The sequence below is a fragment of the Melospiza melodia genome, chromosome 3 (genome assembly GCF_035770615.1).
Source record: "Melospiza melodia melodia isolate bMelMel2 chromosome 3, bMelMel2.pri, whole genome shotgun sequence".
Lineage (NCBI taxonomy): Eukaryota > Metazoa > Chordata > Aves > Passeriformes > Passerellidae > Melospiza > Melospiza melodia.
Genome location: NC_086196.1, coordinates 71,518,831 through 71,534,376, shown reverse-complemented (window position 1 = coordinate 71,534,376; position 15,546 = coordinate 71,518,831). Strand labels below are relative to the sequence as shown.

At 36.7% G+C, this 15,546-nt stretch overlaps 1 protein-coding gene across 1 annotated transcript in view; it reads right to left on the bottom strand.

The window, feature by feature from the left end:
* Window positions 1–13,161: 13,161 nt before the first annotated feature.
* SPATA17 (spermatogenesis associated 17) overlaps window positions 13,162–15,546 on the bottom strand; it is an 86,986-nt gene continuing 84,601 nt past the window's right edge. Inside the window, exon 10 of the mRNA XM_063152219.1 lies at window positions 13,162–13,866. Coding sequence (XP_063008289.1) covers window positions 13,786–13,866 — 81 coding nt within the window. The 3' untranslated portion in view covers window positions 13,162–13,785. The remainder of the gene's footprint in view (window positions 13,867–15,546) is intronic.

Genomic DNA, 15,546 nt, shown 5'->3' with positions numbered 1-15,546 from the left:
TAATTAATGCCCTCCTCGCTTATCCTTGTTTCTCTGATAAGTTGTCCTTTCCTCTCTCTCTCTGCACCCTCTCAGCTTTAGTCCTTGCCATCACTGCTGCTCCCACAACTGCATCTATTTTTACTTCTTCTTTAGCTGTGACTGAAGCATTTGGGGGGGATAAAATTCCTTGAATCTGCACATCTGTTCCCCTTACCCTGAGCCATAAGCATGTGTGTGTTTGTCTCAGCAAACCTTCACAACAGTCGGGGTCCAGATGCCTCTTCCTGTGCTTCTCTACAACACTTCACTACAGCATTTTCCAAGGGAGCTGGAATGGGAGCACACTTGATGCGTGGGATCAGGAGGAGGCTCCTGGAAGTCATTCTCTCTGCCATTGGCCACCTGCAGTTGCTTTTCCTAAGTATGCTGTTCACCTCTAAGATCCAAAGTGGTTTCAGTAAGATGGTACAACCTTGTAGGGTTGTGTTGCCAACTAATCAACTAAGTAACAGCCTAGAGGTCAGGATGTTGAAAAAACATGGCGACACTTCCTTGGTTACTGTCCACGATCCGCAAGAATTCCTGCTACGCACCAGAGATACGAGCGCAGAATTTAAAGGGAGAAGTGATGTGTGACGCTCGTATCCTCAACCTCCCCACTCCATATGTCTGAGAATTAAAATATTCCTTCCAGATGTGCGTTCCTCTAACAGGCTGAAGAAAACTGACTCTTTCACCTCATTTGCTTGGGGGACATGATCACATCTTCATGTGAATAAATACTCTTTTTCTGCAATTGTCTGCAGTAAAAAACAGCAAGGAAATCCTTTCTTCCATATAGTCGGTCAACTTTTATTAAAAGCAAGCTGGAAATGAGCTGTGTAGAAAAAAATGTGAATTTAGCACAAAACAAGATATGCTGTCCTTAACACATGTGATAACAGGCCTTTCACTCTGCAGGTGCTAAGGGTGCAGCTGCACTGTTCACTTTCCAATGCCATGTTTGACAGAGATGTGGTCCTAACAAAAGGAAACCAAAGGGTCAGAAGTCTAAATGGCAACAAAATGAAAGAACTGGGGTTCATTGGTCTAGGAATATTTTTTTTAATTGCAATGATACATAGGACTCATCTTTCCATTTGTAAAAGGTACCTGATTGGAAAAAAGAAAAAGGAATAAAATTATCTCCATGTCCTTGTTCTATAGAACAAAAAAAAAATAGCAAGATTAGACTGTAGCAGTGTTGATTCAGAGTTAAGCATTAGGAAAAACTTTCAAACAACAAGGATAGTTAAACACCAGAACAGATTGCCTAGGGATGTTTTGGAATCTCTGTGATTGGAGCTTTATAAGAACAGGTTAGACAAACATCTGTCAGGAATGATTTAGGTATAGTTGATCTTGCCTTGGGGTAGGGGGTTGAACTAGACGACCTCTAAAGGTTCCTTTCAGCCCTCTTATGATTCTATAAAAAAATATAGGAAATGATTGCATGTAGAATTGAGTTTGGCACCTTTTAGTAAATCTCATTGTTTCTGCTTTTCTGTTGTTCGCTTTGCAGCTCAGCCATGCTGAGGACTCCAGGTTCTAACAAGAATCTTAAAAGGCTGTTTGATGCCAAATAGTACTCTGGTTCTTTTACACTGTTACATTTAATTAGGGTTTCTAATTAATCTTCTCTGTGTATTACACTATATCCAGCCATCGATGTTAATAAAATCTTTGCTTAGTTTAAAGATTCTCTGAAAGTTTTCATTTGGAAAGTAAGACCATCTGGCCTCTTTACCTCACTAGGATTAGATTCTGGGTAAGGCATACTCCATCTGTTTCTGAGATTCACATACATATTACACAGGAATGTGTGCCGGGGCAAGGCTGCGGAGGGATTTCATTGCAAAGATAACTAAGATACAGTCAGATCTGTCTAGAGAGTCTCTTTGATACTCTTGATGCAAAAAATAAGCAAACTTCCTTTTCAAAATGTTCTCAGCATCTCTTCAGAGAAGGGTTATTATTGCTTCCCATTGTGTGAAGTGAAGTCCTCCACTGAGGATATACTTCAACCCTGAACATATGCAGCACAAAATACTGAAATGGTAAACCCTGTTTGGCAATCACTGGGGGTCCCAGGAAAGATTCCTCAGCCTACCCTGGTGTCACTGAGGAGTCCCTGACATACTGAGAGCTGCGGAACCGTTCTCCTGGCCAGCAGTACAGTAGTGCAGATCAAGCCCATACATTTAAAGCCTATATATTTAAACACAGTTTGTGTGCTAGCATGAGCCTGATCCCACATCCTTCTTCATTCATTCAGGTCTTCCTAGCACCCATATGTAGTGTCTGGTGTTTTAAACAACCAAATCAAATGCCTTGGTCTACTAAACTACTTGGTCTACTAATCCTGTATCTGATTTGGTATTGAACCACAGACTTTACATTGATATGCAACAGGAATATCACTTTTCCAGGTCTTTTAATTCAAATTTGCCACATTCTATAGCCTGTATTGTCAGAAAAATGCCCATGCTATTGGATTGTCTTCCTTCTTGACTGAAACCCACTGAGAGAAGAGCTTTCAAAATAAAACCACTTCATTAAAAATTGCTGTCAGTGTGTGGAATTTCTTCCTCTTTTTTAGCATGTCCTGGTTTTCTTCATGTGCACTTTACTGAAATACACAGCCAAAGAAGCAAACAAAAACTAAACAAGAGGCAGAAGAGTTTTGAAAGGGGAGAGTATGCCAATCTAGCTCCTGGATGCAAAGAACCATTGCCTATGGCTTACCTTCCTTAGCACGGCCATTTAGAACCTCAGCAGATAACAGTGACTTTCATTGATACTGGCAGATTTATGGGGCCATCATTAAAAAAGAGCAAAGTGGCCTTGATCAATGTTTTCAATGGATGAGGTACATACTTGCTTTCCATCAATATCAGACATGCATCACTACTTTTCCTGCCTGGTTTTTTTTTGGGTTTTTTTTTGGTTTGTTTGTTTGGGTTTTTTGTTTTGTTTTGGGGGGGTTTTTTTTTGTTTGTTTGTTTTTTGGTTTTTTGGTTTTTTTTTTGTTTTTTTTTTTTTGAGAAAAGATATAAATTGTGGCCAAGAGAACACTAGATTTTTTCTTGAGGCTCCCTGCTATAGTTTTTCCATGGAACAGACAGAGATCCACACAAAAATTTTCTCTACTCTAGATGTAACTCTTTTCTGATAGGTTCCTCTTCAGGTCCCCAAGCAAAGATTATTTGGGCATCGATACTGGTATTTTGTATTTTGGAAAAAATCAACACGATTATATTTGATGCATAAAAACAGAGAGGCTATCTGTCTTAGAATCCATCACTGACTAACAAATACAAGCAGGCTTCATGATCAGAAGGGGCATCCCTGGGATCTAAAGGATAAAAAAAGTATTTTCAGCTTCTGATTACAGTTGACATGGAAATAACTTTTTCATTTCCATAATACTGGGGCATAGGTGCACTTTTTTTAAAGTTTGCTCTGTCAAAAATTGCAAAGTGTTAAGAATATCTAATTTTGCAAACACTTTCAGCAACCCACCAAAGCATTATTATGGAGAGCTGTAAAACACACACCTGCTCCCTCTGAAGTCCAAGGTGTTGTTCATAGCAAGGGGTGGCAAACAGTGCCCAAACAGCCCAGTAAACCAGGGCAACCACAGGACTGGGGCCACAGACCAGGGTTAGCCCCATCACTCTGACATCCCTTCTTAGATGGATTTTAAATCTCTCTTGTAAAGCCACTTTTTACTACTATAAAGTTCTGAGTAGAATTAAAATAAATTTTGAGCAAAATACTTTTGCCATCTTTAACTACTTTCTCTTGTTAGTGAATATTGCTCAGTTGTTTCTAAGAATATTCATTTAAAAATTCTGCATAGCAAGTGCCAAGACTGATCCCTCTAGTCCTTGCTTCTAACTCCTAGATAGCAATAAAATTCTTAATATTTGAATTGATTTGCTAATTCTATGTGACAATCTGAGTAACAGATGTATCAGCTAAATGTGTTCTTGCTGTGAAGAGACAGTTTATCAACATATTTTGAGAAAACAGCATGGCCAGACTCCTTTTATCAGTGTAAAAACTGGGGCAGCCTACTAGTTCTCAAGCTCAGCAGAAGGTTAGTAGTGACTTGTTCAAGGTGAATCTTCTCTCCATCTATCTTTATGTACATATAATGAGGACAAAATCTGAGTCTTCCAAATTTCAGCTGTTTCTATGAGCTCTTCATATTTATAATAGAATCTGAGATTGCCCAGAAGAAAAATTCTCAAGAATCATTGCCACAGACATTGTTATTTTCTTCCCAAGTGGACATAAACCTACAATTATATTTTAAAAAAAAGTAAATTATTATTTCTGCCTAGCTACTGGACTTTGAGAAAAATCTAATAATAAAAACATTATATCAAACATTCACAAGACTGAAACACAAGTTTCACTTTGTTCTAATTTCTTAAATTATCAGAACAATTTTTTTCACCTGTTAATATAATCAGCTTTTTAAATAAATACTTGTACATCCTTTGCCATCTCTGCATCTGCTCTTAAAAAACCCTATGATGTAAGAACATATTTTTCCAGCTTGAATGTTCTCAACAAGAAGAGCTGTGAAAATCTTTGTATCTGATCCCCTTTACAAGTTCATCTATATCAGTCAGATTTCTGCAGAGCAGAAGCAACCACATGTAAGAGGTGAGCGGGTACCGTCTATATCTTTTGATATTTGGAGAAATCATTATTGAAGAAGAACCAAAAAAGTGAAAGAAAATTACAGGAGACAGAAATGAAGATACTCCAAAGAGCAAGATTTTACATTTGTCATTTGTGGGGATCTCAAGATGGTATCAAGGCAGAGATTTTCAAAAATTGTAATATTGTCTGAATTCAAGAAAATTGTTGATGTTCAAACCCCCCTCACATATACCTTCCCTTACTCAGAGCTTCTAAAACCTCCCACAAAATGTCTGTGCTTGCACAAGGTGCTTCTTTGCATTTTTAGATAATAGATAAGTAGATAAGTAAACCTGCCACAAATATTTTCAGACAGTGGAGATACTCTCCCAGCCCAGATGTGACTAACAACCAGGCTGCTACTGAACATCAGATGAACTTCCACATGCTATCCCAAACAAAGCCAAGAACTTTTAAGTCCATACACGTGGAACTATTGCAGCACTGCTAGCTCCTAGTCGGCCACAGATTTATAACCTTTTCTTTGTTATCATCGCAGAGATGTAAATATGTTAAATTTTGGTGCAGCAAAAGTACCTTGTCCCTTTTGGTACAATTATACTGGAGAAGAGATCATGCTGATTCCACTGTAAAAATAAAGTACTGAAAAAGAATATGTAAAATTGGAAATCTTTCAAACATCTGAAAAATAATTATTAGACTGATTATTATTAGGTGATTTTCATGCCTTAAGTTTTAGCTTTCATATATTGAAGATTCTGTACTGCATTAGTATGTAACTGAACTTTATCTATAAAGTCTCTTCTAAAGTTTAGTTGGACAAAATAATCCTTTTCCAGCCCAAGAACCAAAGGCACTGTGGCAGCTATGGGCTCAAAAAGTACAAACAATGGAGAATTGAGGAGAGCAATCTGGGAGGATGGGAATTCATAACCTGAAGCTGTAATTGGACAATTAATCCCAATATGTAAATGGAACAAAACTTATAAAAGTGTGAAAACTCCTGACTGGTTGTTCACCTTGCATCCGTCTTGGGTCCATCTTGGGTAGAGCCACAACCAGGCTCTTGTACTGCCCAGGATGTGTCTTTTGAAGTCCTTTTAATTAATACCTACTTTATTCCTTTAACACTGTTTAGCCTCTGTTCCAGGGAGCCTCTTTAGGCATCAATTTCTTCTCAACACATAGGAGCTGTGAGAAATAAGCATATTGACAGTTTTTACAAGAAATTAAATTCACCATTATAAACACACCATCTCTGTTTTAACATTTCTAGAATGTGCTGGTGATTAAAAAGAAATAAAAACTTCAGAGCAACAGGAGCTCTATTTTTTTACAAGAATCAAAACTTGTTATTGTAAATGACCAGATCTCACCATTTGATGATGCATTCGTATAGAGTCATCAAAAGCCTTTCCTGATTCTTGGTGTTCAGCAACAGCTGTGAGATATATGACCATGAATAGAAAAGAATGAGAGCTAAATCATGTGTTAATCATTGCCAGAAGTAGGTCAGACAGAAGCTCTGTCTCGATGCTCACAGACACAGCTGTCTGTCACAGTCATCCTCCTCAGCTGTCATTAGACTGCTAGTGACAAACTAACAACTTGCAGGAGCTGTGGCACCAGGCAATGGAAAGTGGTATCAGTCAGAATTCCTGTCTTCTCATGGGCAGCGTGACTTTACAGTGAATTCCTTACTCCAGAGATCTGGCTTTGAGTGACTGTGCATAGAATGAGAACTTTATTCTTATAAAGGCATTACTGCCTTGCACCAAGCACTCAGTGACTCACACCACTGCCCAGAGCAGTCTTTTCTCTTCCGTTTTCCAGTTTAAAGCCTAGATAAAGTGTTCCCAGTATTTCCAATAAATGTCACTAGCTGGGTCTACTTGAGCAGGATGGTTTCTACAGTTCTTCCAGTCACTACTTGCTTTGCTCCTTTGCCATGGCTCTCAAATTTCTACTCTCTTTTCCCTTTTAATTTCTTTCCTTTTTCTTTTAATATCATAAATAGGAGCAGCAAACAAGAGGCTCTATTCTGAATAAGACACATGAAGGTTTGTGAAACTGTAGCAATGTCTATCCCTATAACAGACCCCTGCAAAAATGTAATGGGCAGAGAACTGGACAAGCGTGTATGGCTATAAACATATATACAGACACACATGTAACACTAAACCAAACCATAACCCTAGCCCTGACTCCCAGTACATCCCAGGTGCTCTCAGCATGCTCAGTCCAAATCATCCCAGTTGCCCCAGCATGGTTCCAGTTGCCCCCAGTATGATCTCTTTCACTCCCAGTATATCCCAGTTGCCTCCAGCACACACCCACCATTCCCAGCTGCTCCCAGTATCCCCCAGTATGGTCCCTGTGTTACAAAAGAGTGTTTGAGCTCATTTAAAGAATCACCAATGAGGGGATTGGTAAAAACCTGATTTAATATTAAGCAACAGCATGACAGAGCTCGTTGGAAAGGTTCGCTCTGCTGCTTATGAGATGGTTTAGGCACTCGGAGGGAAACAAAGCAACAAAGAAATTCCAGTCAGTCGAAACAGAAATAAACTGAGAACTCGGTGGGGGTGTGGGTGTGTTTAGGTGCATGTGACAAAAGGATAAAAAGGACAAGGACAAAAATGAATACGGCCTAAAGACTTAATGGCACTCAAAAGTACTTAAACTTGACTTATAACTTAAATTTAACAGTTTAGCAAAGAACAACCCTTAACAGCATTTAACTTAATTTATAACTTAAATTTACCTTACCCACACGCCTAACTTACTTAGATAACTAAGGTACTTGAAAAATAAAAGTAATCATCTGGACTAAGTAGGATTTAGAATTATTCTAAATTTTAGAAAATATATAATAACATACATTGATATATTCTGAGTGGAATTAAGATATAAACTTAGACTAAGGGTTCCATAATGATTATGTTTATGGCACCGTTAAAGGTTTTTTCTGGGGGAAGTCAGAAAGCCCCTTCTGTTCAAAATAAATGTCCAGGTTTTATTTAAGAGCCACACAGACTGCCTCAGAGTACTCCATTTGCTCTGCTGTCCAGAGCAAAAGATTGATGGCAAACCAATTCTCCTCTCATCCACATATGGCAACACTTGGTGGTGGAGGAGATACAGGATCTTAAGAGGGAGAGAAATATTGCAAACAGAAATATTTTTAAAAATTGAGCTTTTTACTCCCAGTTGATTTTAACTAACTTCTGTAGAACATTTTTTATGCTGTTATTAGCATATAGTAGGAGTATCCTATGATGCAGGGGAAATGGATCTAGTGAGACGATAAAAGCAAAACTCAAACAAAGAAAGAAAACCATGGGGGTGGAATGATCCCTAGCAGGTACACAAGAATCCTACCTATCTGACATGGATTTGAAAAATAAGAAAAATGAAGTTCAGAAATGCTTTCTGAACTAAAGAGAGACCCGTGTCAGCAGCTGTTCGGTCAGCACCAAAACACAGGTGACTACTAGGCATGAGTGAAATTATTACTGCTGCAAAAGCATAAAGTATGAGCAGCCCATTTTATTTTTTTTTTTTACAAGCTGTGCTTATTTTCTCCTTTTATCACTCATTCACTGGCCCAGATTTTGGTAAAAATACCAATGAGAAAAACCAAGAACAATCCTACTTGAGCAAGAGAAACTACATTAAGGGCACATTCAATAGAAATTTAGCTCCTGTTCTGCTTATGTATGAGTGATCCCAGCTTGCTTTCTTTCCTTTCCTTCTTTTTCTTTCTTTCTCTCTCACTCTTTCTTTCTCTCTCTCTATCTCTCTTTCTTACCACCGAGTAGCTCAGACTTTTTAAATCTGAAGAAATGTTAATAGAAGTTGACAGTAGGAAACGATCTGATGGAATCAAGTGAAGCATGTGGATGTGGAATCACCACTGTAGCATCCTACAAACTTTGAATAAGTGAAAAGGGGACTAAACTTGGCCTCACCTTCTTCTCACAACAGTATACAAGATGTATCTCTCTCAAATTTATAATCACTGTCCCTTCATAAAAACTGGGCCATTGTGAGCATGTCCAGACTGCAAGTACCCCTTATTTGTACCATGACATAGAGAATGTAAAAGGTTGGGATTTGAGATTGCTGAGTACTTTCAGCCAAAACAAGAACAACTGTAATTTTCATTAGACAGCAAAAATAAGTTAAGTGTAAGAAACAGGGTTCAGTTTGGGGTAAATCTGATATAGTTTGTACATGTTTTAGCTGTTAAAATAATATAAACTTGCATTTGAGAATGTGGCCATGTCACATGTACAATAGCACCAGTAAGTGGATTTTTTTAAACTAAATGATGTATACATGGAATCTCAACATTTTTCTTGAAGTGGCTGAGTGATTTATCTCAACAGATTTCTGCACTTGGGATTTTCTTTACTCAAAGATGCTCAAAGGAAGCAGTTTAATGCAAACTCTCAATATGTCACATTTTGGCAGTGATTGCTTAATGCAGCAGTGCACAAATGAATTGCTCCACTGCATCCTCTGATCATGAATATGAATCGGAGTACTATAAACTGAACTCAATGTACTGATAAGTGACTGCATCTGATTGTGCCAGCAGCCAGATGATTTTCTCATTAATGAGCTGAACTATTAAAAGATGGAAGAATATGAAGCCAAGCCAGCATTGCCTGAGCCTCTTTGCTGACAATTTTCCAGGCCTACCAGAAAGCTTTGCCAACCAGTGAAGAAAAATTCATCCCAAAAAATGTTTTATGAATGAAGACATATAAAAGCTTCAAGGCTCAAATTCTGTTTCAGATTACATGGATGTGACTCCCTTGTAGTTGCAGTGTTTCTGTTTTAGTATGGGACAATCCAGATTTTGATATTAAGGAATTACATTCCTCCTTTGCTTTTCAGCCTCTGCTATTTGTGTATGGCTCATGGCTGCTAGGAAAAGACAGACAACCTCATTCAACTAAGCAGAGCTTCTAAATTCGTTAAACTGAGCGACATAGATTTATGGAAGGCATGTAGCAAACACATCCTCTGCAATAACAATAATATGTTAGAAATATTTTTAAATTGGATATTTTCAGAGTGTTATTCAATGTCAAGCAGTGATGTATAAAAATCCATTATTGTTTGCAAGCATCACCATGTTGCTTTGCAGTTTAAATATGGCCCCATCTCAGTTGGAAGCACCTTCAATACAAGTCCAGAATGAGGTATGTAAATCACTTGGATCTTTTCTCCTACAGAAATGTGACATGTGGCTAAAAAAAAAAAAAAAAAAAAAAAAAAAAAAAGAAAAGTAAAGAGCAGGTCTGCAGGCACCACCACTGCTACGGCAAATCTGCCTCTAGAGGGCATTGCAAGCCAAATGTTTTCCCTGACAAGTGTTGAGAACCTCTTGGATCAGCCCAGAAGGCAGTCCTTAAATTGCCTAAATTAAAAGATTTTGCTGTGTTTACAACATCAGCTATGTAGCAGTCAAAAAAACTATTGGGCAGCAACAGAGAAAGATCTTCAATCCACTGAGCAATAGAAAATATTTTTGGTAAGAATAGATGTTACCAGACATTTTCTAATATACCTGAAGCCTCTCAGGACAAGAGAGGCGGTACGCCAATTTTTGCACATAACTGTTCCCTTTTAATGACTTTGTTTTCATCCTTGTACGAGTGCTGCCATCCCCACAGTGGCTGAATCCAAAGATCATTCACTGGTCATTAGCAAGGAGGCGCAAAGAGGCTTTGAATGGTTAGCACCTGGAATGTAGGCCAGTGCATCTGATACAAACCAAATAACATTATTATTTGACTCTCTCAAGATCTATGATCTGTAAAAATTGCTCAGATAAAATTATGTTCCAGGCTTTTTGTATGTAAGACAAAAATATCTAAGTGACACATCATGAGATGGTAGGGAGCTGGTAGGATGGGCTCTTCCCAGTATGGGCTGTTTTCTAAAGGACTTACTGAGCCTCTGCAGACATGCAGTAGGAAAAATCCAAACTTTTTTTTTTTCTCCTCTGTACATGTGAACTAAACCAGTTCAAATTACAAAAACTACTTTTCTGCTGCTGAAAACCAAGGAACATCCTTGTCTTGCTGCATGCTGAAGGCAATATTTTGTCATTGCAGAGAACAGCAATCAGGTCCTTTGCTATAGTTTGGCTATGGATGTTAAACTATTCACATTTGTTCAATTACAATCAACTGAAATACATTCAATCCATTCTTCTTTTTCTGAAGACTGATATTTGTCTATTTCCCTACCATGACAGTGATTCTTTTTGATTTTTAGGTATCACTGTGAGAGTTTTGCTAAATGTCATAGCGAACTACATTCCTAAGAGGCTACAAGTCTTGCAGACTCTTCAAGGTCCAAGGAGTCCCTTGCAAATTTTCTGAGTGCTCAGCTCATTTCCTGGTGCCATGCTGTGTGTTAAGATTTTATACAGTGAGAATAGATATTAACATCCCTTAAAAGGCAGAAACGTCTTCTCGGAAACACATAGCATGCTATAAAACAACAATTTTAACAATAAGAAAAAATTATTGTTAAAATATTATTGTTAAAATAATAGAATAGTTAAATATACTAGAAAAAGCAATTTGATAATTAAAACAGAAGGGTAAGCTATATCAGGAAGAAAGTTATACAGCAGTAAAGTAAAACCACTTACACAATCAGTATTTTTACTGACAGTTGGTTACACAATGATAGCATAAAAATTCTTCCTGTCCTGTTCATTATATCACTGCAGTGAATAGAAATATCAAAATTTCAGCTTTAATGGGCTTTGGCTGAAACTGCAAGTTTGCCACTTGTAAACATTTTGATTTAAGCAAGACAGCAGAAAAAATGGTCCCTCTAGAATAATTATCAAATGGTTTATGTAAATATAAATAAATGTTTGATGCACTTAATGAGAAATGAAAGGACTCTGGGATTATACTGTGGCTACACAAAATAGTTTGGATGCTATATATCCATGAATGACCTAAATTCTGTTTGAACTCCAGATACAGAATATTGGATTCCCTGTGAAATGAAACTTGAAAAAGACACCCAAAATCCAAACCTCACTTTGTGGATGTTTATTTGTCAAATAAAGTAAACAGATCTGGTTTTGTGTAAGAACATTTCTGGTTATCTGCTTAGAAACAAAAGTTTTGGGCTTTTTTTTGGCAAGAGGAGGAAAAGTGTGTATGTATCAAACAATTCCCGTTGGAAGCATTGGGTTTAATCTCCCTCTGTGCTCTGGCCCCTCAGCCATGAGCACTACCACCCTGCAGTACAGGCTGCATGGGAGGCTCAGCTTTGTCCTGGGGGCAGAGACACTGAAAGGAAGAAAGAGAAAGAAAGATTAATCTGATAAAGGCATTGCCATTTCCAATCGGACTGATGGGAAACTGTGGTATGAAGTTAAAGAGGCAACGCAGGGTGAATTACTGTGATGAGCTACCTTAAAGCTGAAGCAATCAAATAGATAGCTCTCACATATAAAAATTACTGTGCCATCTTTATTCATCAACAGTTTTGCACAAGTGTCTCATGTTCAATCCCTTCCAGGAACAACTAAAGCACTCTGATACATTGCATCAGATTAAATCTTATCTGGGAAACTCAGCCACTGGGGCTGCTGCTTCCCGCTTCCCAGACTTCATTTCTCATAACAGAAATAAACCTTTTAAAGCTTGAGAATAACAAACTCCAAAAAGTAATACCAGTACAGCACAGTGCCTGCTCTTGCAACCTGCTCGAATGGAATTGGAAGGGCTTTTACTCTGGTGTGTGGTAGCAGTAAAACTTTTTCACATAGCCTGACAGGTGAAAACCTAGAGAAAGGAAATTTGTGACTCCTAGTTTATAGAATCAGAGAAAGGCTGGGGTTGCAAGGGACCTTTAAGATCATCCAGATCCAATGTCCATGCCATGAGCAGGCACACCTTCCACTAGACCAGGTTCAGAAAGTATTCATACAAACACTCATGGAAGTTTTATTCACATTTATAGGGGCCATAAGAATCACATTTAAAAATTAGTACTAAAAAGTACTAAAATAGTACTAAAAAGCCTACCATTGAGTAACAGATAAACAGTCAATATTTGATTAAAATATAGTCAAATGACATGAAAAGCAAATATGGTATCATAGAAAATTCAGCATAAAATTCCTGTAAAAATCCACTCACATGATTTTAAGAATTAGCTTGTAATTTGATCTTTAGATATCAAAGTGATGCTGAATTCTTTGAGCCTTTTGAAGTGGATGGGCTCTGAGGAAACTCAGTATTTTGCAGGAATGAACAGAGGAAACAAGGATAAGTTTTGTGTGCTCAAATGTGTTCTTCTGACCAAGCATCACACAATTTTGTAGTCACGGCATACAGGACAAGGAGTTAATGCACAGGTACTGATAAAGACAATTAAATGGAAAAAGAAAAACTGACCTAGTAATAAGGCATATGTGTTATCAGAACTTTTATTTTTTTAAAACTCAAGTTCTTTCACCCACAGAAATGCTAACAGGATTTAAAATATGTTATCTTCCATTTAATGCCTATCCTGCACTTCTGAAGTCACGGATCAGTCAAGGATACCTAACACTGAAGATGATGAACAACAGTGATGAACCAGATACATTTATTGTTGTGAGGGGCAAAAAAAGAGATAAATTTTACACTTTTTTCCTTTTTTAGTGTTAACGTCATTTACAAATGTGTAATAAATAAATGTGATTCTGAGTATTTCACTTGATGACTCTGATTTTGTATTCTAAATTATTTATACTAAATAAAATACAGTTTTTTTCAGAAATTATTACTTTAAGATAAAACTTTTTTTTTTAATTCATTTTTTATAATTCTTGGAAGCCATATTGCCTAAAGTTCAAGCAAAATCAATTAAAACAACTTCAGACACAGTATCCATCACAAAAAGAGTATTTTATGCAATATTTAGTCAACATACGGCTGTATATTTGCTGAAATGCATTTATTGACTACTTTTCATGTGTCTCCAGGACAAATATAATGCTGTATATTTGCTGAAATACATTTATTGACTACTTTCCATGTGTCTCCAGGACAATTACAGTATTTGCCCAGTGCTGGAGTAAGTTTTTCCAAACTTTTCGAAGAGAGCAATTGATGAAAACAGTGTTTCAAAGTCCTAAAAAAAGAGAGAAAAAAATTATGTTAGGCTTCGGTGGGTTTGGCTTTTTTAAAAGATATTTTAGAGTTCTAAATATTGTCTTCTAGTTACATTTCATTATATAGATAGAATGCAAATTATGCAAAATAGTGAATATTAAATATACAGTTTTTACATTGTATGAATATTGCCTTGAAGAGGAGCAAAAGAATGGATTTAATTGAAAGCAAATATGTATTTCAAACTCTCAGCAACTAGAAGAACTGCAGAAATTTCCTGCTCCAGAAATTATATTTGCAAAATATAATGGTATACATGGTATACAAAAGTTTATTCTCTTCCCTGGAAACCAGGCAGGGTAAAGAAAGCACAATAGTCTTGCTATATTTAAACTTTTCTACCCTGGTTCACTTTGAAATAGAGGTATTAAAACAGCTCCGTAGGAAATATTTTCAAAAAATTTATATCTATTAATTAAGCACTAGTTGCAACAAATTGTTTAGGAGAAGCAGGGTGATTCCTGAACATGTTTTTTCCCCCAAGGTAAATTTCTTGCTTATTACATTCAATTTTTTAGTGCAAATGTTTGAAAATCTAAATTGAATAAGGGAAACACAAGTGAAGCTGTGCCTTAAGAGTACAACATAAATTCAGCCAACAAACAAGATAGTAAAACAAAGTGTTCTAAATCATATTTTGATTTGTCTACTTAGTAAAAAATACTCATGGTAAATGATTAGCAAGTTCATGGTATTTAAAATAAAGGTATTAAAACCTTCTTAATAAAATTATTTTCTTGAACCTGAAGTACTGAGGATAGTATAACAATAGAAAATACTTGGTTTGCTTTAAAATTGTTTTTACTTTTAGAAAAATGCCACAGCTGAACTCTCAGCATTCTAGGATCTGATTATTCATTTTTAAGGAGTTGTTCTGAATATTTTGTACTGTTTTCTACTGCCAACATGTAGCTCTGTGAAAGTGGAAGAAATTGAAACATCTTCATGGAATGTCTGAGGCCATGAGTTAAAGAAAGGGAAAAGTTTTATCTTTTCAACACATTTCCCAATCTGAAAGGTTTCATTTCATCTCTAAAAGAGAATAATTTATTTTTTTTAAGGACATGAAACAGAATTATCATTCCCTGGACAATTTGGATTTAGCTACTTCACAGAGCACAGTTCAGCTGTATAGAGCACCTCTGACTTCGAGTAAGCTTCATGCAAACACTGACTGGGCCCACCTGCCTTTCATCTGCATTGCACTTTGCCAAACTGAGAACATATAATTTCTTAAATCTCACACTTAAATTTGTTTACTATGATTCCTCCAAATTTCTGGTGCATAAATCTTAAAATAGCAAGGTAGGCCTACATTCAAAATTAAATAATTAAATAATCCGTGTAGGGTGTGAAAATGAGTATCCCATTCCTAAAGGATTCACAAGATTTACTTTTTAATGCTTCTCTATGCCTTATACTGGCCAATTTTTTATTCAGGAGAAATAGCCTATTTGCATATTTTGATATTAAACTTTTAGAATGGCACAATATTCTAAATTTCAGTGTCTATTCAGCATCACAAGCACCTTCTTACCATAGGAAACTTTGTCCATATAATTATTCTAATAAATATTATAGTATCTCCAATACAACTGCAAATTGTTTCCTTCTAAAGCAAAGCTAGTTATATTTAATT